Raw genomic sequence first — 27,913 nt, 5'->3', positions numbered from 1 at the left:
TCTACCAAAGTGCAACTGTGGAAAAGCATGCTTGATGCAAAATTGTTGGGACGGTGGTGAAGTTGGATGCCGCTACTGGCACTGTATGAACCAGTTTTACAAGGTTCTCGGCGAACCTATTTGTGATTTTCAGGAATGGGTTGATGAACCATGTTATCAGGAATGTTACAGAGAACAACTGCAGTTTCTTTATAATACGTGTTTAAGACAACGAGAAAATGAAAAAGAAAGTACAATTATTGCAGACTTGAGGGCGAAACTGAAGGAGGTGGGAGTAGAAAAATGGAAAACGCAATGGAATTGTGAAGCACAAAAGGAACGTAAAAAAATATAAATTGGAACTTGCGGAGGTGAAGGCGAAACTGAAAGAGGTAGAAGAAGAAAAAGAACAACTGCAAGAACGATTTAAGTGGTTGGAGCGGAAAATAAATGGCAACAGGGGCTAAACAGGCCATGTATGTGTTTAATGTATTTTTCATATTTCATGTATTTTGATTGTGTTGGCCTGCTATGTTTGTGTTTGTGCTGTAGTAATGTTTTCCTTGTTTGTTGTACTAAATTTTATTTTAATTGAAGTAGAAGTTAAGTTTAATTGCTTGTGTTGTTCTAAATTTTATTTTATGAAACTATCAAACGAATGGAGAACTAAAAAAAGTAATGAGCATATTCGATTAAATATTGTTGTTAATGTATACAAAAATATTGTCTGGGCAATGTCAATGTGTCCCGCATCCGGTGTGTCTCAATGCAGCCGTTGGCCTGAGGCGCATCCCCTCCCGCCCGGGTACGCTATCAGGATAATCATCATCAAGTCGTCTCCTTATAGCTAGATGCGGCGCATGATGACATATATCCGCGGTGCTATCAGCTCCAGTAGAAGGCTACATAATAATATGAAACTTAGTATAGGAAAATACATAACAATTCACAACAATTTATATTGTCTTACCATCATCGTGTCTGGATCCTGAATATAGTCATCTGTCGCAGCATCGCATGAAACCTTAAAAAGGAAACTAATAAAGTTAAAGAAAATAAATAAGTTACAGTTAAAACAAATTCAAATTCAATACTAATAAATTCATACCTGCGCATGTGATGTGGAGCCATAACTCAGTCGGCACCCACTATAAAAATCTCAGGTCGGTCGATCCTCAACAGTGGTGGACGGGCCTGGGAAGTATCTACCCCAATCCACTCTTTGAATATCCGATCCCGTGATCAATAATTGACCCGATGGGGTCACCTGCGATGGCACTGGAGTGTGATAAATTCCAAGGCTGTAAGACGGCATGTCCGTCTCATGCATGCCACCTGCCATATCAGTAGCAACATCAGCAGCAGGAGCCTCAACGCCCCTTTGCTGGGGACTACCTCCTCTCCGCCCACGACTATGTCGTCCGACACCACCTGCTCGTCGGGCACCACCAGCTCGTGGAATACCACGACCTCGATGGTACTGCGCTGGGTCCATATAATTAGCCTCGTGTGCCAAACGCTGATCCGATCGGGCTCGCTGCAGTGTCTGGGCAGCCACATCCATGAATCGACGACTATACTCCTGCATGGCCACATGATCGTGGACATAACTCTGCATCTGCTGCCCTCATATGATAGACGGTATGCAATCCAATCGCCTGCACAAAGTAAAAAATATAAACTACATATTTGACACTAAATTACAGGTATATAATTAATAATAACAGAAAACATACCAGGGCCTCGTGTCTCCCGGCGTATGGGACGTACCGACCGTGTGCCTGATGAACTGGGTTCCCGATAAAAAGTCAGGAAACAGTGCGGTACCATGCCATATAATGTGGAATAGGAAAGTGCTGCGGAGGTGGGGTCAAGTCCCCTCGCCTATCCCAAGTACCCAGCTGCTCGTTAAGCCATGCCATAAATGTGTCGTCCGCCCTGGACCGATCATCCCTCTCATAATGTAAAGCATGCCATGCAGGCGGAGTCGGTATAGGCTGCGGCAGGCCAAACTGGAGAAATACCCGCTCGGAGGCATGATGCTCGACAATATCGAGGCATATGAGCGGGACAGAAGCCCTCCAAATATGTCGGCCGAACGTGCAATACACTGGCAGGGTACCTATCACCTCATCGCTATACGGCGTCCAGATGAACTATCAAATAAGAACACAAAAAGTTAGTATGCGCAACACTAAGTTAATCTATAACAGGTAAGTTTAGTTAGATATTCACTTGTGCGTCATCCAGCAGATCCAACACATCCCTGCAGAGGGGGAGATTATGATGGGCATCATACTCTCGTGCAAGAGTACGACGCATAACCCACCTACAGGCTAGAGGGAGTTGCGGAATTTCTACATTAGCCGGTAGCTGTGGTAGAGGTGGCTGAAACTGCAGAAATCGCTCCCAGGCCCAAACCTAACATACAAAGTTGACGTAAAGTATAAGATTAACTATAACTAAGTAGAATTGTAACTAATGGACATATTATTTGAATATATTGTCACCTGTAGAAGCGGCAGAAAGCCACAAACGTCTCTCTGTGTGCCGATGCAAGCCCGACACATCTGTTTGTACAGATATGAGATGACAACACCACCCCAGACTGTAGATGGCTGTATCCTCGAACCGGGCAATATGATGCAAAAAACGGAGGCTCACTAGGTTCCCCGAAGTGTTCGGGAACAAGACCCCCCCAAATAGAAGGAGCAACAACAGCCTCGTATATCGCTGTACATCCACCTCCGCTGACTCGTCGGTGATAGTATGGTGGATCTGCACCAGGTGGTCTCTAATGGGGACCAACTGTATACGACTGGACCCAGACGCTACCTCCTCGTCCTCCGGCATGAAACCCGTGAGCATGTGCAGCATATCCCAATATGCCTGCCGCGAATAATATCTCATGGTCGCAAGCAGTAAAACTGGCAAGCCATCAGCGGATAGGCCATATAAAATCTCAGCGTCCTGTAGTGTGATGGTGGCCTCGCCGATGGGCAAATGGAAAGTGTGCATCTCCGGTCGCCAGCGCTCAATCAAAGGCCGTGATCAAAGCATAGTCGAGTTGTATCCGGCCAATCCTAATAATCCTATATAATCCCATCTCCTCCAGGTAATGGACCACGCGGGAAGGACTCAAAAACTACCACAATAGATCCACTCTCCTATCCCGGAAAGTCTGCGTAAACAACTGTCCGTCCCATATATACTCGGATCTATGCTGGGGCTGTAGGGCTAATAGATCCAACGTCCAAGGGCCGGGATGTATAGTCGCGTCCATGTCGTCAACTGTAAATTCATATTTTTTAATAACTTAATTGTACAAATTATATGGGTTCAGGGCTCGATATTGTACAAATTATATATATATATATATATATATATATATATATATATATATATATATATATATATATATATATATATATTATCGAGGTTCCCGGCGAACCAGTGACACCAAACTATCATTAATAATTATGTGTTTTTATTATAATTTAAATTCATATTTTTTATTAACTTAATTGTACAAATTATATATATATATATATATATATATATATATATATATATATATATATATATATATATATATATATATATATATATATATATATATATATGGGTTCATGGCTCGATATTTTGAGGACCAGTGACACCAAACTATCATTAATAATTATGTGTTTTTATTATAATTTAAAATCATATTTTTTATTAACTTAATTGTACAAATTATATATATATATTATTACAATTTAAATTCATATTTTTAATAACTTAATTGTACAAATTATATATATATAGGTTCATGGCTCGATATTTTGAGGACCAGTGACACCAAACTACCATTAATAATTATTTGTTTTTATTATAATTTAAATTCATATTTTTATTAACTTAATTGTACATTAATAATTATGTATTTGTTTTATAATTTAAATTCATATTTTTTAATAACTTAATTGTACAAATTATATATATATATATATATATATATATATATATATATATATATATATATATATATATATATATGGGTTCAAGGCTCGATATTTTGAGGACCAGTGACACCAAACTATCATTAATAATTATGTGTTTTTATTATAATTTAAAATTCATATTTTTAATAACTTAATTGTACAAATTATATATATATATATATATATATATATATATATATATGGGTTTTTACAATTATTAACTTAATTGTACAGAGTTTGCATTTTTTCAACAACCAGTATAAGATATTTAAACAAAAGAAATTCTAAACTAAATTACTACACATTACTACGCTACAAGGCTCTAAATTTTACTACGTTAAAAGGGTCTACGTTTTACTACGCTAAAAAGGTCTAGATTTTACAACGCTAAAAAATAATCTAAACTAACCATAAACAACAAATCAATTTAATTGCAAATAAAACACAAAACGGCATGAAAACACATATATATAAATCAGGATATTAACAGACAAATTTATTTTACAAATTTATATTTTTTTAGAAAAATACTAATATTAAATCCGGATAAATTTAACATGCTAGTTTCGAAAAAAAACACAAACCGAAATAGAACACATAGAAATCAAATAATATGCATTATTATAAATGTTTCTACTTAAAATAAATCGAAATACTCGATTTAGAATTGCCGGAAAGCAAAAAGATAGAAATTTTGACTCCGGAAGTGTGAATCAACAATAACACAAAGCTCTCCTCGAATGTGGGACCTACGTTCTTCGAGTTTTATGTGTCGGGGGACCCAAATTTTTTTTTCTTTTTTAAAAAAACGGGCAGAATCGCGGTGGGGGACCAAGAAGAGGGGAAGAGTTTTAAAATAATGGGGGTGGATGAATTGGAGAAGAAGACGGAAGGCTTTTGAAATATCTATGTATAGCGCCACAATACCTGGCGCTATACATTATTGCTCTATGTATAGCGCCAGGTATTGTGGCGCTATACCTGTCCATGTCAGATTTTACAGTATAACGCCACAATACCTGGCACTATATGTTAACGGTGTCGTTACTGTTAATGTACAACGCCAGGTAATGTGGCGCTATACATAAAAATGTAACTTTTTTTTCTCCATCTATTTATGTAGTTTAAGTCCAAAAGAACCACATTTTGATTCCGCACTCTAATTCTAGGCTTCTTTTCACATTTCAAGAGCTGTCTTCATCTTCTAAAGGAGAAAAAAAAAAAAGGGCAGCCATTTGAACCTTAGAGACCTAACGCTAAAGACCAAAAGAGAGTTTTAAGCACAAAAGGACCAGTTGCTGCTCTCTTCGTCTTCCTCCTCAGCAGCTCGCCGGAAAGATGAGCTCCAGCAGCTCGCCGGAAAAACGAGCTCCAGCCGAGCAGCAACACCATGAGCACCACCATTTTCAGCTCTAAAACTCGAGCTCAAACCAACCCCAAACCCATGTTAAAGCTCTGAAAACCCAGCTGAAATTCCCACACCAAAAAGTCCCAAAAACAGCCATCAACACTTCAACTTCTCCTCCTATAAATCCATCTCGTGCCAGCTAGAAATTTACACCAAAAGGTCACTGTTTTAGCTCTGAAATCTTGCATTGAAACTCTGCGCTCGAAATCGATGTCGCCGGAAAATTTTCAGTTCGAGTTCTGTCAAGGTTGCCGGCATTGGTTCCGCGGTCGAGTGAGGTGTAGAGCTCCAGGTCTTACTCATCTTCAGATGCAGCGTGCTCGTCTTTGTATACCGGTCGGAGCTGTTGACAATTTTGCAAATTAATAAAAGGTCCATGTTTATCTATTGTTCAATATTATGATTGATCTGATTTTTCTCGTTCCTTTTCTTCTCCAGTTAAATGCTATGTTTGTTCCCTTAGTCAAACAAATGCTTCTTAATTTTGATTTGCTTATTTGGTTAAATGTTTTGAGGTATAACGTGACTTTATTTTTTTTATTTTTTTTTATTTTTAGGTATAACGTGACTTTAAGAATTCTGTGGTTGGTTTTTTTTTTCCCACCTTCGGTTAAGGCTTTTTTTTTTTTTTTTTTTTTTTTGGTTAAGCTTAAAACTAAATGCTATGACCATATGATTTTTTTTGTGAAATTGTCCTGGGCAGTGAAGATTTGGCCATTAATTGGGGCTGGTTGATATAGAATAGTTTAGGTTCATGCTTTCTACTTGATCGTTTGATTAGCTGTGGACTGAGGAACATTTTAATTTTCTAATGTTAATTTTTCACACATGATTTCAGAGTTAATAGTAATACTTTTAGAATGGTTAGTTTTTGGAGGAAAGATTGATACGCTAATCATCTATTCAGATGTGCATGGCTGGGTGTTGGTTGTACTTTGATAACTTATTACAAGCCCAACAACAAAGTAGCCTCTCAATAATACCCTCTTACTGGAGATAGATTGGGGGAACAAGCAAGTTTAAGTAGTTGGAAAAGCTTGTTGACAATAGAATCAGATGCAACATTTTTTTTAGCAACCAAACAAATATGATTTATGAGTGTTTATAAGGCTCCATTTCGATCTGCCTTCAAGAGTGTGGGAGGTTGGATTCATGTGGTGGCTCTGAGTGCAAGTTGCCTATTTTGAAGAAACAATACTTCCCCAAAGCCTGCATGTTAACTCTTTCTAATCCTTATTAGGAACTCACAAAACTTGCTTAATGTCATTCTTTTCTGATGCATGTTTTAGTGTCTTTTCAACACATTTTCTTTTGGGAAGGTTGTAGTAAAGTTCATAAGGACCACTTGACGATGTGGTAGATTGTGTTTTCCCTGATAAGAAATAGTGGTCTGCGCATAATCTCGAGGGTTAGGAAAATAATTAGAGCTGTCAATATGGCCGGGCCGGGCTAGCCTAGCCCAGCCCACGTAGGCTTTAGCAATTGACGGGCTGGGCTGGGCTAGCCCACCATTTTGACGGGCCTTATAATGGTCAGCCCACCCCAGGCATATGCGGGCCACGGGCCCCCACAGTCGGCCCATCATTTTAAAAAATATAATTTTATATTTTTTTCTTTAAGTTCTTACCTAAAAAAAGATAATTATTTAAAAGTTAAAAAATATCTTATTGAAAAAATTCGCAAAACTTAATAACTTCTTACATTGTTCGAATATATCACAATAAACACTAAAAAAAGTAAAAGACAAGAATATATTTCATTCACTAAAAGTCAAAACTCAAAACAAACTATTCAAGAGAGCGTTCATGATGCTTATGAGATATCCAATACATCATCTTCATCAAACACATTTGAATTTGTTTGTGACAATGTTGTCTTAACATCTTCACTTTCATCTACATCTACAATTCATACGCAATATTAATTAGTTAAATATTAAGAATAATTAAATTTTAAAAATTAATAATATTTAAATTCACATAAAAAATATTACCAGTTTGAGTTTGGGAAAAGGTGTGCAGCCAATTTCGAGTAGTAACAAGTGTTTGGACATTTTCATAATAAATGCAACTTCTGTACTTTGTAAGAACACGCCACCAATGCTAAATGTTGATTCTGATGCTACAATGGTAATAGAAATACCAAGTACATCACGCACCATCATTGAAAGATCGAGATATTTTCTACAATGATCCTTCTAATACATGTCAACATCCATTTCTTGAAGCTTCTCAAGATCAAGATTTGGTTCCTCTTAGTAAATATCCAGTTCTAACTTTCCATCTCTAGAGGCAGTATACTTTTTATTTTTTATATATTTTAAATAAATATTTTATTAGGCCCACGGGCCGGCCCAGCCCAGCCTCAGTCAAGCCTCACGGGCCACGGGCTTACTCGGGCCGGGCTTAAAAGCCTCATTTTTAAACGGGCTCCAAAAATTCTAGCCCAACCCTGCTAAATCACGGGTTGGGCTGGGTTGGCCCAACCGGCCAAGCCCATATTGACGGCTCTAAAAATAATTCAAATGCGCTAGTTGCTTTAGGCGCGATTAATAAACCATTGTGACTATGAGTATGGTTCCCGTGACATAGTTACGATGCCTAATTCCAAAATTTCAGGGGTGCATTTCATGTAACCCGATTATAACAACTTCGAATAATAAAACCCTTTGAAATAATTTGAGGCGTGCCATGCCAAACAAATTTATAATCCATGGCCCTCATAAGATTAGATTCAAGAACTAACACTTATAGAAAAAGGTTTGAGGTGTGCCATAAATAAATTAAATCATCCATGACCCTCACAAATATTGCTATTAAAAATTGAATCCTCGTTGCTTGCTTTAGGCGCGGTTGTTAATAAATTATCATGGCTATGGGTACGGTTCCCGTGATATAGTTATGATACCTAATTCCCAAATTCGGGGGTGCATTTCATGTGACCCGATCATAACAACTTCAAACAATAATAAAATAAACATGTCGCGAATCGCGGGTGCATTTCATGTAGCGTGGTTCGCGGTGTGTTCCAAAACGGCAAGTGTACGACAATCATAACTTGTTCAAGAAATAATTCCATAAATCCTAAAAGCGGTTAAAAGGTTAAAAATGCACAATAGGTTTAAAATATGTAGTAAATCAGATAATATGCCAATTTTTAATAGTTTAAGCGGCCGTGTTAGAATCACGGAACCCGGGAATGCCTAACACCTTCTCCCGGGTTAACAGAATTCCGTATCTAGAATTTCTGGTTTGCAGACTTTTAAATAAAGTCGAAAATTTCCTTGATTTGGGATTTTAAGATAAACCGGTGACTTGTGACACCAATAATTATTCCAAGTGGCGACTCTGAATTAATTAATCCCATTTCGAATAATGTCACTTTAATTGGAAAAACTCCCATATACCCCTCGGTTGTAAAAAGGAGGTGTGACACCCGCGATGCCTTCGCTCTCGACTCGGCCTCCAAATGCTCCAAATCTAGCCTAAAGTAGATTTATACTATCAAAATATGCTAAGGGAACAAAGTCCACTTGAAAACATCCAATTTACATAAAAAATCCCGAAATTGGCCAAACCCGACCCCCGGGCCCACGTCTCGAAATTCGATAAAAATTACAAAACTAGAATCCTTATTTCCTCATGAGTTTATACATACCAAAATCATCAAAATCCGACATCAAATGCCCATTCAAGTCCCCAAAAGAATTCTCAAACTTTTCTTCCATTTCTCCCAAATTTTCACTCTAATTTCTCAAATTAAATGATGGAATTCAAGACTAAATCATGGAATTAAACCAAATATGAGGGAAGAATACTTACCCCAATAGCTCTACTGAAAATCTTCTTCAATTTCACCTTCTCCCAAGCTCTCCAATGGTTTTTGTGATATTGGACTTAAGCCCTCGATTTCCAAATATAATCTGTCTGCCCAGATATTCTTCATCGCGAACGCGGCAGCATCCTCGCGTTCGCGAAGCATAAAGCTTCACTGACCAAAATTCCTTCTACGCGAACGCGAGGAACCTCTCGTGAACGCGATGCACAACTGACTCACCTCTTCGCGAACGCGACCTCTACTACGCGAACGCGTAGAATAAATGTCTTGGGGTCCCAGCTATTCCACTTCCTCTACGCGAACGCGGCAAAAACCTCGCGAACGCGATGGCCATTGACCTCAGCCCTTCGCGAACGTGGGACCACCTTCGCGAACGCGAAGGCCAACTCTACAGCCCCACATCCTAACCCTTCGCGAACGCGGGACATCCATCGCGAACGCGAAGGTGGAAAACCTGCAACACCAACAACAGTTTTTCTACAATTTCCTACGATATGAAATGATCCCTTCAACCACCCGAAATTCACCCGAGGCTTTTGAGACCTCAACCAAACATGCCAACATATCCCATAACCTCATTCAAACTTGTTCCAACCTTCGTAACACTCGAAACAACATCAAAACACCAAAATTACATCGGATTCAAGCCTAAGAATTCCAAAAACTTCTATCTCCGCTTTCAATCAAAAAGTCTATCAAACCTCGTCCGAATGACCTGAAATTTTGCACACACGTCACAAATGACACAACGGACCTACTCCAACTTCCGGAATTCCATTCCGACCCCTATATCAAAATCTCACCCATCAACCGGAAATCGCCAAAATTTCAATTTGGCCAATTCAAGCCTAAATCTACTCCGGACCTCCAAAACACATTCCGAGCACTCTCATGAGTCCCAAATAATCTAACGAAGCTAACCAAATCATAAAAATTCAAATCTGAGATCATATACTAATAAGTCAAAACTTGGTCAAATCTTTCAAATTTTAAGCTTCAAACTGAGAACTATTTCTTCCAAATCCACTACGATTAACCTGAAAACCAAAACGACGATTTACATAAGTCATAATACATCATACGGGGCTGGTCTTGCCCGAGAACTAGCAAGCGAAATGCAAAAACTTAAAATGACCGGTCGAGTCGTTACATCCTCCCCCACTTAAACATATGTTCGTCCTCGAATGTGCCCAGAGTTGTTTCGAAGACCATCAAATCGTTGTGTAACCTTACCATGCACATACCCGGGGGTGATCCCACGTCACCCTATCTCATATAGGTCCGATAACACAATGTGACTGAAATTTCACCATCCAAGCTAGTGTTTTCAAAATATATACAATATGGGTCAGGTGTGTTAAAACTTTAAAACATGAGTTATTTTTTGTCATGATGTAAAGTCATGTGTGTTTTCTTGTAATTCTTTCTTTGTTTTTTGGTATAATTGATTTGATTAAAATCACACATTTTGTTTAATTGAAGATGAATAACACAACTAAAAGCGGAATAATGCAATTATTCGGGTGAAAAATGCTATTTTCCCTTCTTTTTACTATGATCTATTTTTTTATTCTACCCATTAATTTGACAATTCAACACAATCATATGGAAGTCAAGTTTCAGATTTGACAGACGAGTATAACAATTGTGGAATTCATACGTCAATGATGTTTGGAATTCCATGCAATTAGAAAACATGAACAAGATTAAAGTTATTCTATATAGAAAAACCGATCAAGTCTCTTGTTCCCACCAATTCTCTCATCTAAATATCAAAAAATTCACTTATCCCATGCTTGAAACTAAGGAAATAATGAGTGTTAGAGATTATATCCCTTATATCCATTAAGGGATCGTTTGGTTTACGAGGTTATTCCGAAATAAATTATAATAGTCTTGGGATGTGTAGTATGCACTTCAGTTATTGTCTATGATTTTAGATTAGATTCTTCCACTTGACATCAGACAAACTTTGTGATTTCAAGAAGGTTGCTTTCATATTAATCCTTTTCTCTATCTATTCTTTAATTTCTCTAGCTATGAGATCTCTATTATACATACCTATTAAAAGGACAATTTGATGTATAAAATATTATGTGTTCACGCCGGGTCTGGGAAGGACTGTACCCCTAAGGCTATAATATAAGCAGTCTACCTTAATGTAAGTATCAATGACTGGTTCTACAACTCAAACTCGTGACCTATAGGTCACATAGAACCCTATTTTTTAAAGTTAGAGAAAAAGAAATAAGGACTACTATTAATAAATGCATCATTTGACTTTGTCAATGTTGTTTAGGTTAGGGAGCAAATTACATTGCATAATGTAGTTGCAACGGCGCTGAGGACAATTTATCAACTGTTACAGGGCCCACAAAGTTAAGAAATTAAAGGGTCATTTGGTAGGATGCATTAGATAAAATAATGCATGCATTAATTTTGTGTATTAATAATACATTATTTGGTAGATATTTTGAATTTATGCATTAGTTATGCAAGCATTAGTTATACATCCTATTTGGTATTATCCTATGCATAACTAATGCATAGAAAACAATGGTATTAGCAATGCAATGGGGTTTAATGCATGCATTAGCTTAGTAAAGACAAAATTGTCCTTCAACATTTATGCTTGATTAAAATATGCTAGTTATTATATTGATGGAAGTTTAAAATAAACCAAATAGTGAGAAATAAAATTATAGCCCTAGTAAATAAATAAATACTTAGCATATTTCATTTTTTATAAATAAATATTTAGTTCTATTTTACAATATAAGTAGACAAATTAAATAATTTTTTAAAAACTTTTTCATATAAAAATATTTCTTTAACATATGTTTCATTTAGAAAGTTAAAGTGATGGACTGGTTTTGAGGGCATTTTTGTAAATAAATAATTCTTTTAGAAATTGCACAATGCTTTAATACATCAAACCAAACAATGGATAATAAATATGTCAGCATAACTAATACCAGCATAACTAATGCAAGCATAACTAATACCAGCATTACTAATACACCCTTTTCAGCATTATTCTTATGCACCATACCGAACGACCCCCAAGTTTTCCTAACTTAATGTGTTGCTCTAGAATTTACAAGTATCTTTACAACTCAAGAAATGCTAAATTTAATATTTCTAACTAAGACGGAAGGAGGGTTTTAGACAAAATATAACTCGAAAGTACTTTATTTTAGTGACGTGACTTCAGGAGTGGATTTCAAAAGTAAAGACTTTGTTTACTTCCTGCAAATTGCTTAAAACTTGGTAGAAATAAAGAAATCATGAACGGGAAAAGAAACCATGCCGGAGGAAAGAAAGAGACCTCTTTATTACCAGTATCATAGCAGGGCAAGAGAATGAAAATATTGGTGAAAGATCTTTGTTTCGATTTGCCTTGGGTGCGATGATGAAAAATGTCTAGTTCATCCTCTTCAATGAAAAAACATCTTATGAAATATAGAGGTTAGGTTGATCCAAGGTCAAACATCCTGATTGAATACGAGCATCTCCTAAATTAATTTTCCTTTTGTTTCAGAGGGTTACCGATAATTAAGAAATTAAGAGTAGTTATGTTAAGAACATGTCGTATTGATGACCAAGAAAATTCTAGAGAAGTAGGCTTAAACACTCTCCAAGACAACAAAACCATCATATTTGGGGAGGTTAGAAAGAGCATCCAATGCAAACCGGTTTTCCATTACCTCACCCCGTCTCCCAAGCACCCCATGCTCGGGGGGGGGGGGGATTATTAATAATCAAGAATATATTGGTAGTCACTCTTTTTAGGCTTAGTATTTTTTTTAAAATGAAAATTACGCAGATATTTGCCAATAGAATTCAAGAATTTAAAACAAAAGACGAGATCTGAATAAACATGTCATATAAATATCAAAGTGAAACTAGAGTTACATTTTCAATTGAAGAGAAAAACATAGCAGTTCTACTTCTCCTTATTACTCATATCACTATATATATCAATAAATGTTACCATGCATTAATTAATTGAAATTGAGTTGATATTTTGCCCTCTGATCAGGAGAAAAGAGTCCAAAGTGTTTCTCTGTGATATCTCCTCCCTTATTATTTTCATCAAACATGGCAAACAAATAAGTTTCTATAGTCTTTCCAGGTTTCTTTGGAGTTCCTGCCCCGCTTTTCACATGATTAATCAAATTTCTGTAATAAGTTTGAGCATTTTCAATAGTTGCTGCAGAGTTTCCTTCAGAAGGCCAGCCACTTTCAGATACAATAATCTCCACATTTTGTCCTCCAGCTTTCTCTACAGCAAAATACATAGAATCCAAAAGGGCATCAAAAAGATTTTGATACCCTGCTGAATTTGTTCCTTGTTGTGTGAACAATGCATAAGAAAGTGGGACATCAGCAGTGTTGAAAATGTGACCAAAATAAGGATAGACATTGGCTAAGAGTGGAAGGTTATGTCGTACTAGAAATTGGATTATGGGATTAATGAAACTATTGAATTCTCCTCGAAAAATACTGTCTTTGGGCGGGTAGGTATTCGCTAAGATCCCTGAATATGTTGCAGTTGAGACCTTGATTTGATCTTTCAATCCTGCTGCTGCTAATGCATTGTACACGTTTTGCATGGCAGGAGCAACAAATGGTGCATATTGACCATTATTTGTGGGAGATACTTCATTTCCAACAGATATATATTTAAATTTAACATCTGGGAAATGATTTATTATGTTATCCTGGACCCATCCATTGGCTCTTGAAGGATCAGTTAGGGATTCAAGATCTTGATTTGGGACATCGAGAATGATCTCAATGTTACTTCCTTTGAGAGCATTGAAGACATTTGTGTGTGGATAGTATATTCTCATCCTCCTGATGCCATTAGCATTGTATAGTTTTATAACATCTTGAACTGATGGTAAATTGTTGGCAATTTTTCCATAGCATACTCCAATAGATTGTGCCCCTGCATGATAAGAAAAAAAATACATAAGAACAGAGGAGGATCTAGGATTTTTAGTATATAGGTGCACTACTAAAAAAAGAAGAAAAAAAATTTAATAATTGGGAAGTGATCCCTATCCCTCTTGGTAAATAACTCAGTGTTAGTGTATATAAGTTGATCTGCATCGTACAAGGTGCATATACATGTAGTGTACATGTGTGTGTGGGTGAGAGAGAGAGACCTATCATTTGGATACTGCACCTTAACAATCCAACAAGTACAAGGGCAGCTGCAAGAAAGCCATTTTTAATGCATAAAGCCATAGCTAAAATGGAAATGAGAGAATAATTAGATACACTTGAGCTGAAGTTGTGCGTTTCAGGAACCATTAGGCTGCTTCTTATATAGACAAGTAGAAGAAGACCTACAAAGACTTAAAAAGCCAAAGTCCATTGCCCTGTGAAGCAGTTAAAGAAATAGTGTAATTTTATTAACCAAGTCATACCCAGTGAAGCACGTCATGGAATATAGACAGTGTATTAAGTAGAGTTAATAACCAAGTCAAGCCCAGTGAAGCCAAGTCATACCAAGTATAGAGAGTGTATTTTATGTCACAAGTGGAAAAAAATGTAGAAAGTTCAAATCTAGTACAGTGATGGAGACGTTTGATTTTACGAGAAAAAAATGGTCGAATATTCGGAGAAGGAGGTCGAAGCTGCCCCTATACTATACGGCATGCGAGATTGAGCAATTTCGTGACTTTAATTTAATACTATTATTTTTCTAGCTTGTAATTCTGAACTATACTCAAAAGTTCATCGGGGTAAATTTGTACACTTTTCAAAATTAATTGGTGAGTGATAGATGACAAAATTGTTAGATTAGTTGATGGGAGTATTTAGAAAAGGTTGTTTTATCCCTCGTTGGAAAAAGAAAGAAAGGAAGAAGCGTTTAAAAAGCACTTCTTTGTCTTATATAGTTTGAATATTTTAAAGAATATTTTAGATGTAATATTTTAATTTTTAGTCACCTATTATTTTATTAATTAGTTTAAAACATTTTTAAATTAAATTTCAGAAAACGTTTTTAATAGTTTTCTTTTTTAAATTCAAAAAGGTGACTATTGGTTTTAAAAAGCGCCTACTACTACTATTATCATCATCATCATCAATATTTTTCTTTTTTCTTTATTAGTATTTTCATCTTCTTCTTTTTTTACTCTCTTAATTTTTAAACCTCTTTTGAAAAAGTTTTTTTTAAGTCGAGGCTCTATCAGAACCAGCCTCTCTATCTCACAAAAGGTAGGGGTACAGTCTACGTACACCCTACTCTTCTCGAACCCCACTTGTGGGATCACAATTAATATTATCGTTGTATTTAAGGAGAGAAAGAGGAGTTTAGACAAATACCAAATTAATTACTTACACCAAAACAAGATTTTTTTTCTTATTGAGCTAAGGTGATACTTGATTTTAAAAGTAGATCGATTAATTAATCTTGATATTCCTTTGTCCCACTTTATCCGATACACTTTTCTTTAATTAGCTTATCTAAAAAAGAATGACATAATTTTATATTTAAAAATAATTTAACTTTAAACTTCTCATTTTATCTTAATAAGATGGTTTATAATTATGCAAACATATATGGCTTATTTTAGATCATAAATTTTAAAAATGCCGAATCTATTACTGCTACATAAATTAAGACCGAGGAATTACAAACTTTTGTCTTTCATGGGGCGTTATAGTTTTTCCACGCAAAAGAATACAATTTAATTAATTATAGCTAAGAAGTCTGACTTTGTCAAATCTCACGGAGGACATGAATCTAGATAAACATCCAAGTGGAAATACATCTTGATATTTTAGTCGAGTCCAATTTGGACTTTGAATCTTGTCTAAATATTCAATACGAACTTGTTCAAGGGTTCAAAACATATATAGAAACATCGCAACTCAAAATTAAAGTTCAAATCAAATTTATGAACTCATAAGTTTACAACTTTTATGAAATAGTGTCGAATCATACCCTAACCCCTCAGATCCTGCTTTGAACACATAACTAAGTTCAGAATTCTCATACAAATCTAATGAAACTTTCAAATCATGAATCTAAGTTTGTTTACTCAAAATATTAACTTTGGTCAATTCTCATAACTTAAGGCTTTAAGTTCTAGTTCAAGTGTTCCATAAGGCTTTGAATCCCTCGGAACCCGTGCCACCCATACCCCACAATTCATATATTACTAAATGAGCATATGAGAGGTCTCAAATAGAGAAAAGAAATTTTAGAACTCAAAACGACCAATTAGATTATTACACTATAGTATAGTGATAAACTAAGATAAATAAACGTAATTAGTGGCAAACTGAAATATAAGAGTAAACATCAAAGCTATATTTACTAATTTTAATGTTCTTAATCCAATTAATGTTTCTAATCTTAGTTTTTGGAAAATGTATAGTTGTAATTTTGGTACTTACTCTTTAGGTGTAGCGTGTATTAACCCTCGGGATTTAATTAAACGATAAATTTATTTATTTAACTAATTTTCGATGGTCAATTAAATAAATAAATAATTTATTTATATATTTTTCGCTGGTTTGCATGTGAAAGCAGCAGGAAAGTTTTTCAGAAATTACTACTCCTATAATACATGTATATTAAAAACAAAAGCGAAAAAAAATAATATTGAACTACGAAAGAACGTCCCACAAACTTTTAGAAGGGTGTATCATCACTGGAATAATGTCCATTTAACTTTATGACATCTTATATCTCTTAAAATATAAGAGAAACAAATTCAACAAAGAAATACAGTGAGAGGACCTTTTAAAGATATATAAGAAAAAGTGCATACGTTCTTATGAAATGGCATAAACAATAATCGCCTCATTACAAACTTAATATTGATGGGGTCTATGACCCAGCATCACACCATGGTGGGGGGGGGGGGGGGGTTCGTGATGCCTCATGACATTGGATTTATGGATTTGAGAAACACATACCAAGCAGTGATGTCCTCCAAGCTGAACTATTAGCTCTTTACCACGGGCTATCCATTGCCATTAGTCATCGTATTCAACCTCTAGTTGTTAAAACGTACTCACAGGTATTACTCCAAATCCTTCAAACTCCAAAGTACTCACAACTTGTATCCACTTGCAGGTCGATGCTCCATGAACTAAAAGTGCAGCATCTTGTCCACACGTTTCGAGAGGGAAATGGATTGGCTGATGCTTTAGCAAAATTTGGAAATTCAAGTCTGGATTCACCTACACAACTTCTCATGCTTTTTGAAGACCCTCCCACTTTTACTTTCATGCAATTAGATTTTGATGTACTTGACACTAGCACTACCCATTCACTCCACTATACTATACTCTCTTAACTTCATTTATTAATGCAATTCTCCGTTCCAGAAAAAACAATTCTCGTGATGAAGAATATATAAGATCCAAAACATTAAATTTTTTGTGAGTTTTGCTAAATTTAAGAGTTGCGGCTAGTGGAGAGAAAAATGGCTCTGCCTTTTCGTTGATTGTATGTCCTATATATACAGAGAAATAAGAGGCAACCGTAAGTACCCTAAAAACTAGGTTAACTAATTACAGAATATTATCATATTTGTAAATAAACATGGCATGGCATAGTGAGTGCGGCCCATCCAACATAGCACTAAATTTGGTGCTATATTGGGTGATGGGACTGAGGATAACACCGACTTTGGGTGCTATATTGAGTGTTGGACACTACGGATAGCATCCAAGATACACACGCTAATAACCTCTTTTCTCCGCTCCCACGTTGGTGCATGGAGATTCAGGATGCCCAACTTGCACATGAGATGATTATATTGCGACTTTTCCAAGGCCTTCGTAAAGATGTCTGCTAGTTGTCCATGCGAATGAACTAAATTGGTACACATGTGTTCGCTAACAATCTTATCCAGAATGGAACAACAGTCAACTTCAATATATTTGGTTCGCTCATGAAAAAAACTAGATTCTTAGCTATATGTTGCCGCCTTACCTCAAACTATGTAAATCCCTACTCCAACAAGCCCTTGCCTCGCAAAATGGCCTCCGAATGCCTCGAATCTAGCCACAAACAGTTTGATACAATCAACATGAGATAAAGGAATCAATTCCATATAATAATGCTAAGTTCTTAATTAAAAGTAAAAAAGTCAACTCAAAAGCGTGACCAAGGCCCACATCTCAAAATCCGATAAAAGTCACAAAATCCGGAAGCCCATTTCACCACGAGTCCAACCATATCAAATTTACCAAAATCCAACACCAAATCATCACTCAAATCCCCAAATTAGGCTCCACAAATCCCTAACCTCAAACTCCTAAAATTATACCTCAAAAAGCACATAAATTAGGTGGGAAATTCAATGGGGAAACAAATTTATTGAATAAAAATGACCACAAGTGACTTACCTCAAGAAACCCCTCGAAAACCCCTTGAAAATCGCCCCAATCCGAGTTTGCAAAGTCAAGAAATGATAAAACCCTCGGAACCTAACGTTTATAATCTGTCCAAGCTTTTCGCATCTTCGACAACTTACCCGCATCTGCAGCTTCATAGAAGCGACAACTCTCCCTCTTCTGTCGTAAATCACTGGGGACCAACCTTCGCACCTGCGATGACCCAAAAGGTCATCACTCGTTTTGAAAGTAAATTCTGTGTTCTGAGGCCTTAAAAATCTCTTTTTGTCTCACCTCGATTTGCATGCGCAGTCCGAGCGCGTTTCCAGAAAGCTTTTATGCGAAAATTAAGTAAAAAAGGAAATTGGCTTTTAAAATTAATTGAAGTTGACTTTGGTAAATATTCTTGGTAAACGGACCCGGACCCGTGATCTGATGGTCTCGTAAGGTCCGTAATAAAATATGGAACTTGGGCGTATACCCGAAATTGAATTATGAGGTCCCAAGCCCGAGAAATGAATTTTTGAAAGAAATTGTTTAACTGAAATTATAAGAGCTTTTGGAAATGAAAAGATGTTTGAAATTGATAGTATCGGGCCCGTATTTTGGTTCCGGAGCCCGGTACAAGTCTTATATAATAATTAGGTTGAATCGGTGAAGTTTGGTAAGAATCAGAGTTCGTTTAGTATAAATCGGACCTTTAATTGAGAAAATGAGAATTTTGTTGTTCTTGAGTGATTTCATGAATTTGACGTTTAATTCATAGTTGTTGATGTTATTTTGATGATTTGATCGCACAAGCAAGTCTGTATGATATTTTTGGACTTGCGTGCATGTTTGGTTTGGAGCCCCGAGGGCTCGGGTGAGTTTTGGATAAGCCACGGAGTGAATTTGGACTAAGAGAAATGGCTGTTGCAGGTTCAGCTGTGTTGCAGGCTCTGATCTCGCAATTGCGAGGTCAGGCTTCGCAATTGCAAGCTCAATTGTAGGCTCTGATCTCGCAAGGCTTGGCAATTGCGAGGGTTTTATCGCATTTGCGAAGAAAGCCCAAGCCTACCATGTTCGCAATTGCGAACCTTCCTTCGCAAATGCGAAGTCATCAAGGGAGGGTAGTTATCGCAATTGCGACGATTTGTTCGCAATTGCGAGGTTAGAGGACAATGCACAAGTTCGGAAATGCGAGGCCTGGTTCGCGTTTGTGAGCTTCGCATTTGATAGCTTCGCAATTGCGAAGCTCCCATCGCAATTGCGACATCTGCGACCAGTTAATTGGGATTTTGACGGGATTTCATTCATTTTTTCAACTCTTTAAACCCTAAAAAATAGCTTCGCAATTGCGACATCTACGACCAGTTAATTGGGATTTTGACGGGATTTCATTCAATTTTTCAACTCTTTAAACCCTAAAAACATCTTGGGCGATTTTTGAAAGGCATCAACGTCTCCAAATCATTAGTAAGTCATTGTTAACTCATTTTCTTCAATCTATAACATCTTTTCACATGATTTCAATTCAAAATCAAGGGGTTTTCATGGAAAATTGGGTGATTTTGGGTAGAACTTAGGATTTTCAAATTTTGGGGATTTGGACCTCGATTTGAGGTCCGATTTCAAAACAAATTATATATTTGAGTTCGTGGGTGAATGGATAATCGGGTTTTGGTTCGATCCTTGAGTTTTGACCATGTGGGCCCGGGATTGATTTTTGAATTTTTGGAAAAATCATTAGAAAACCTATTTTCATGCATTAGAATTGATTCATTTAGCATTTAATGATATCGTTAAGTAAATTATGACTAGATACAAGCGAGTTGGTGGTGGAATTGAGGGGTAAAGCGGTAGTTGAGGCTTCATTGTGTTCGTGGCATTGAGGTAAGTGTTTGGTCTAACCTTAGTTTGAGGGATTAGGAGTTGTGTCTTATTTGCGATATATTAATTGTTGAGTACGACGTATAGGTGTGGTGACAAGTATCTATACGTCGGTGTCAATCATGCCCGTGAGTCTTATACTATGAATGATGTGACTCCATTTTGTATTGTCCATGCTTAATATGATGACTTCTAATGTTGAACAAGGCTTATGGGAGAATTCTTGGTAATTGAACGTTGTAGAGCATTGGCTCAAGTTGAGGATTGAATTGTGAAGTAATTGAGGAAAAGAGAAGAGGTTTATGATATTATCTCCCTTGTCGGGATGTTATTGCTCATGATATTGTTCCCCATGCCGGGATATTGTTGTTATACTATTGTTCCCTTGCCGGGATTCTATTATGATTTTGTTGATTTCCTTGCCCGAATTGCTTTGTGATTGTTGCTTAGGTAAGGAAAAGTGTAAAAGCACGAAGGGTGATGATGTGTGTGATATTTGTGAGAGAGTGTTAATGCACGAAGGGTGATGCTATGCCGATATTGTGAATGTAAAAGCATGAAGGGTGATGCCGTGTCATGATATGAGTGATCATGCACGAAGGATAATGCCGTGCCATGATTTTGTGAGGTAAAAACACAAAGGGTGATGCCATCCACTTGTCATTGATTTCCTTATTCTTGTTTATAGTTGAATTTTGGTGTTCTGTATGTTTCTTTATTGAATTTCTGTTTGTACATGATATTCCCCGAGCATGTTTTCCCTTCCCATCATTAACTGCTAGTTCCTGTCGTTATTATTTGTTGTATATGATATAACTGCACATGTTTATTTGGTAGTCTTGTCCTAGCCTCGTCACTACTTCGCCGAGGTTAGGCTCGACACTTACCAGTATATGGGGTCGGTTGTGCTGATACCACACTCTATACTATGTGCAGATCCCGGTATTAGAGCTTTTGGACCACAGTGAGGTTGCTGCCTTCAGCCCAACAGGAGACCCGAGGTAGTCCTGCAGGCATCTGCAGGCCTTGGTGTCCCCTTCCTACCTAATTTTTCTTTTGTTCTTTACTATTTCAGAGACAGACATGTATTTATTTTATTCGTACCCTATTTGTAGTGTTCTTATATAGTTTGTGAGATTGTGACACCAGTTCTGGGTCGTTTATGTTTATGGATTCGTATCGGTATTATTTTAAAATTTTACATTTCATTCTTCCGCTTTATTATTTCCGATGTTTATAAAATGTTAACTCACAATTGTTAAGGGATTAAAAATAAAAAGGGTAAAATAATTGGAATAATTGGCTTGCCTAGCTTTCACTAGTAGGCGCCATCACGATTCCCGAGGGTGGGAAATCCAGGTCGTGATAGCACCTACGGAACACCTTCCACTTCTGCGCAAATGCAGGTGCGACCTCAATCCTACTCATGTGCTGATCCCCACTTGTGCGCTCATCCTCACCGCATCTGCGTGACCAAAATGTCACTTCTACACCCAGTCCACATCCTCTCAGGCCGCTTCAGCGATTCTCCCTTCGCACCTGCGACTATGACCTTAGTAGGTGTGATTACACTAGAAGGCAAAATTTTCCAACAATGCTTCAAGTCCAAATTTTAATCCGTTAACCACCCAGAATATACCCGAGCCCTCTCTGGACCTCAACAATATATACCAATATGTCTTAAAATATGATATGAACTTAGTCGAGCCTTCAAATCACATAAGAGAACGCTAAAACCCTGAATCATGTATCGATTCAAGCATAATGAACTTTTGAATTTCTAACTTCTACATTTAATGTCGAAACCTATCAAAACAAGACCGATTGACCTCAAATTTTGCACACAAATTACAAATAACACAATGGACCTACTCCAACTCCCGGAGCCCCAATCCAAGCCCGATAACCAAAAAGCCAACTCTCAGTCAAACTTCTAAAATTTTAACTTTTCCCATTTCAACCCTAATTCAACTACGGACCTCCAAATAACAATCCGTATGCACTCCTAAGTCTAAAATCACCCAACGGAGTTAACGAAACTATCAAAACTCCATTACAGACCAATTTACACGCAAATTAACATCCGGTCAACTTTTTCAACTTAAGCTTCCAACCTCGAGACTAAGTGTCTCAACTCATTCTGAAACCTCTCCGGAACCGAATTAACTACCTCGGAAAGTAAATAGGGGGGGGGGGGACAAGGCTATAGCTCTCAAAATGACCGGCCGGACCGTTACATCCTCCCATTCTTAGATAAACGTTCATCCTCGAACGGCTCTAGAAACAACGCGAAACCCAACCTGCCATGATGGCGCCTATCCTGGTACTAGGCAAGCCAACTTCTAAGACATTTCCAACACTTTCAATTTTGAAATATATTACAACAGTTTAAATAAATAAAAATCTCATAAAACGGGATAGAATATCATAACTCAAAACATAAGTTTTCCCAAAACCGGGGTGACACTAAGTACATGAACATCTACATAATGACATAGTCTGGTACCCTGTCTAGAAAGTAGAACTGAGTAAAGAAACTGAAACATAAGGGAGGAGAGTCAAGGTCTGCGGATGCCAAAGCAGCTACCTCGATGCTCTCCGAAAGTCTGAACTCTACGAATCAGCAATCACGGTGACTGGAAACACGTGGATCTGCACACAAGCTACAAGGAGTAGCGTGAGTACAACCAACTCAATAATTAGAAAATCTAACCTTTGGACTAAAAGTAGTGATAGACTCGAACATTACAATCCACATAAAAAATTAATAGTACAAAAATTCACGAACAATATGACAGTGATATCTCATAAATTCATAATCTACAAGTAATGGTACAAGAATTTAGACATGCTTTCAGGTTTTGCAATAAAACTCAACACAAAAACAGTGTAGATCCAGCCCAAATACAAATAAACTAGGGAAAATCCAGCCTAAATGTAAATAAATGCTAGCAATTGCGCCCACTGTGGATGTGTAGACTTTGGAAGGGCTGATCCAGCCCAAGCACTATAATAAGCAAATTCAGGTATGAATCAATAAAGCCTGTTGTGGCGTGCAGCCCGATCCCATAAGTATCACTCACAATATTCCCTCAGCCTCATCAATCATAAATCCCGCCACTCTCTCAGGCTCACAACTATCGGGAGAATCAACCTTAACCTTGAGGATATGATGTATCAATAAGGACAACAGAGACTGAGATATGATATGCAAATAATAGCTGTGACTGAGTATAAAATAGAAAATTAGGTAAATAATTTAACATGTAACACAACCTTTGTGGGTCCTAACAGTACCAACACGTAGCCTAAGCAGGATTTCTAACATGATTGGCAGCTCAATTTCTCTAACACATGGTAAAAATACGAGTAACAACAAGATTAATCAACTATACAGTTTCATAGAATTGACAAGGTCACAATTCTTACTGTGCACGCCTACACATCCGTCACCTAGCATGTGCGTCACCTCAATACCAATCACATAACCCGTAATTTGGGGTTTCATACCCGTAGAACCAAGTTTAGAAGTGTTACCAAACTCAAACTGCACAAATCCCTACTCCGACAACCCCTTGCCTTGTAAAACGACCTCTGAATGCCTTGAATCTAGACACAAACAGTTCGATACAATCGATATGAGCTAAAGGAATCAATTCCATATAAAAATGCTAAGTTCTTAATCAAAGGTCAAAAAGTCAACTTAAAAGTTGGCTCCCGGGCCCATTTCTCAAAATCCGATAAAAGTCACAATTTTCGGAAGCCCATTCCATTACGAGTCCAATCATACAAAATTTACCAAAATCCAACACCAAATCGTCACTCAAATCCCCAAATTAGGCTCTCCAAATCCCTATCCTCAAACTCCCAAAATTACACCTTAAAAACACATAAACTAGGTGGGAAATTCAATGGGAAAAAAAAATAATTGAGTAAAAATGACCATAAATGACTTACCTAAAGAAACCCCTCGAAATACCTCTCAAAAAATGGTAAAACCCTCGAAACCCAATGTTTATAATCTGTCTAGGCTTTTCGCACCTACGACAACTTACCAGCATCTGCGACTTCGCTAAAGCGACAACTCTCCCATTTCTGCGGTAAATCACTGGGGACCAACCTTTGCACCTACAGAAACCCTCCTCTTCTGCGCAAAGCAAGCGCGACCTCATTCCTGCTCCTGCGCTGATCCCCGCGGTTGCGCTCATCCTCACCGCATCTACAATTACGCAAATGCGCCCAAAATGCCGATTCTGTGCACCCAGTCCATATCCTCTCAGGCCATTTTTGCAATTCCCCCTTCGTACCAACGACCATGACCTCCCCAGGTGAAATTACACCAGAAGGCAAAATTTTCCAGCAATGCTTTAAGTTCAAATTTTCATTCGTTAACCACTCGAAATCCACTCGAGGCCCCCTGTGATCTCAACGAAATATACCAACAAGTCCTAAAATACGATATGAACTTAGTCGAGCCTTTAAATCACATCGAATAATGCTAAAACCATAAATCATGCATCGATTCAAGCCTAATGAACTTTTAAACTTCTAACTTCTACATTCAATGCCAAAACCTATCAAATCAAGTCCGATTGACCTCGAATTTTGCACACAAGTCACAATTGATACAACAGACCTACTACAACTTCCGAAACCCTAATCCGAGCCCGGTAACCACAAAGTCAACTCTTGGTCAAACTTCTAAATTTTTAACTTTCGGCATTTCAAGCCTAATTCAGTTACGGACCTCCAAATCACAATCAGAAACACTCCTAAGTTCAAAAGCACCCAACGATGCTAACGAAACAATCAAAACTCCATTCCGGAGCCATTTACACACAAGTTTATATTCGGTCAACTTTTTCAACTTAAGTTCCAACCTAGAGACTAAGTTTCTCAACTAATTTCGAAACCTCCCCGGAACTGAACCAACTGCCCCAGCAAGTCATATAGAAACTATTACGCATAAAATGAGCTGTAAATAGGGGAACATGGTTACAAGTCTCAAAACGACCGGTCGAGTCGTTACATATGGTATGTTGCTTCTTAGTCTTCCAAGATATGATAGAATTACCCAATGATATAGTGTATACTATCTTGGGTACTATATTCAATCCCAATACCCAATATAGCACCCAAAGTTGGTGCTATCCTTAGTGCCCAGTATCTAATATAGCACCCAAATTCATTTCTATGTTGGGTGTGGTGCACTCACTCTGCCACATCATGTTTCTTATAAATATAATAATATTCTGTAATTAGTTAACCTAGTTTTTAGGATACTTAGGATTGCCTCTTATTTCACTGGATCTATAGGACATACTATCAATAAAAAAAGCAATGTTTCTCTCTATGATGACCCAAAAGGTCATCTCTTATTTTAGAAGTCGAATCCGTGTTCCAAAGCCTCAAAACCCTCTTTTTATCTCTCCTCGATCTGCATGCGCAGTTCGGGCATGTATCTAGAAAGCCCTTACGTGAAAAATTTAAGAAAAGATGATTTTTGGTTTAAAAAGATGATTTTAGTTGACTTCGATCAACATTTTAGGTAAACGGACCGGACCCATGTTCCGATGGTCCTAGAGCATCCGTAGTAAAATATGGGACTTGGGTGTATGCAAGAAATTGAATTCCGAGGTCCCTATCCCGAGAAATGAAATTTTGACGAAAATTGTTAAATTGAAAATATAATAGTTTTTGGAAATTGAATAATGATTTGATCTTGTTGGTATCAGGCCTGGATTTTGGTTCAGGAGCCCGGTACATGTCCATTATAATATTTAAACCTTATCTGTGAAATTTGGTGAAAAACAGAAGTAATTTGACGTGATTCAGACCTTTGGTTGAGAAAATAGATAGTTTGAAACTATCTTGAAAATTTCATGTGTTTTGGTGTTGAATTCATAGTTCTAGATGTTATTTTGGTGATTTGATCACGCGAGCAAGTTTGTATGATGTATTAAGACTCGTGTGCATGTTTGGTTTGGAGCCCCGAGGGCTCGGTGAATTTTGAATATGCTACGGAATGTTGTTGGTATGCTTCAGATGTTGCAGGCCCCCTGATCTCGCAATTGCAAGGTCAGACATTGCAATTGCGAGCCCTGCAGGATCCGCTTTTGCGAGCCTTTCTTCGCAAATGTGACTAAGAGGCTGGGCCAGCAAAGTTCGCAAATGCGAACAAACCTTCGCAAATGCGAAGTAGTCACGGAAGGGGGATCATCGCAAATGTGACCAAAGGTTCGCATTTGCGACAGTAGCAGAAATGCGGCAGGTTCGCAATTGCGACGCTAGTCTCGCATTTGCGAGGTTCGCAATTGCGACATCTGCTACTAATCAAAATATAACTTAGACGAGATTTTTCGTTCATTCTCCCATTTTTCAAAACTTAAACTCCAAGAGGCGATTTTCCTAGGGCAAGTTCGTCCCCAAATCATAGGTAAATGGTTCTTAACTTATTTCTTTCAGTCCATTTCATCTTTTTACAAGATTTCATCACCAAATCTAGGGGTTTTCATGATAAAATTGGGTATTTTTGGGTATAATTTAAGAATTTTGAAATTTGGGGATTTAGACCTCAAATTGAGGTCGGATTCCAAAACCAATTGTATATCCGGGCTCGGGGGTGAATAGGTAATAGGGTTTTGGTCCAAATTTCGAGTTTGGACCTAGCGGACTCGGGGTCGGGTTTTGACTTTTTGGAGAAAATGTTAGAAAATCTATAATTATGCATTAGGATTGATTTCTTTAGCATTTATTGATGTTATTAAGTTAAGTATGACTAGATACGAGTATATTGGTGGTGGAATTCTAGAGGTAAAGTGGTGATTAAGCTTTGAAATATCCGTTGGCTTGAGGTAAGTATTTGGTCTAACTTTGACTTGACGGATTAGGGATCCCCAACTTAATTCGAACTTGACGCTCCAAAATTGCCACTGGCTCCATGTCATAAGTCAAATCACCGTCCAACTGAACCGTGCTGAAATCCAAAACATGGGACGGATCGCCAATATACTTCCAGAGCATAAAAACATGAAATACCGGATGCATACTCGACAAGCTGGGTGGCAAAGCAAACTCATAAGCCACCTCCCCAATCCTCCGAAGCACTTCAAAAGGCCCAATGAACCGAGGACTCAATTTACTCTTCTTACCAAATCTCATAACACCCTTCATGGGTGAAACCTTCAGTAGAACCTTCTCATAAACCATGTAAGACACATATCACGGACCTTCCTATCAGCATAACTCTTTTGTCTGGAGTGCATTGTATGAAGCCGTTCCTGAATCACCTTTACCTTTTCCAAAGCATCCTGTACTAAGTCTATACCCAAAAGCCTAGCCTTACCCGACTCAAACCAACCAACTGGAGATCTATACCGTCTCTCATATAAAGCCTCATATGGAACCATCCGCGTACTCGACTGATAACTGTTGTTATAAGAAAACTCTACGAGCGGTAGAAACTGAT

The 27,913-nt window shown here is 37.5% G+C and overlaps 1 protein-coding gene across 1 annotated transcript; it reads right to left on the bottom strand.

The window, feature by feature from the left end:
• Positions 1-13,075: 13,075 nt before the first annotated feature.
• Positions 13,076-14,537, bottom strand: LOC107811575 (glucan endo-1,3-beta-glucosidase, acidic-like). Its single transcript, XM_016636534.2, has 2 exons — positions 14,379-14,537; positions 13,076-14,158 (listed from the first exon to the last, which is right to left on the bottom strand). Exons 1-2 carry the CDS (start codon positions 14,524-14,526, stop codon positions 13,209-13,211), a joined length of 1,098 nt encoding a protein of 365 aa, XP_016492020.2. The 5' UTR covers positions 14,527-14,537; the 3' UTR covers positions 13,076-13,208.
• Between the last annotated feature and the right edge of the window lie 13,376 nt (positions 14,538-27,913).

This window comes from Nicotiana tabacum, chromosome 22, assembly GCF_000715075.1.
Source record: "Nicotiana tabacum cultivar K326 chromosome 22, ASM71507v2, whole genome shotgun sequence".
Classification (NCBI taxonomy): Eukaryota; Viridiplantae; Streptophyta; class Magnoliopsida; order Solanales; family Solanaceae; genus Nicotiana; species Nicotiana tabacum.
Note: the sequence above shows the minus strand (reverse complement) of the source record. Positions and strands in the feature narration are given on the sequence as shown.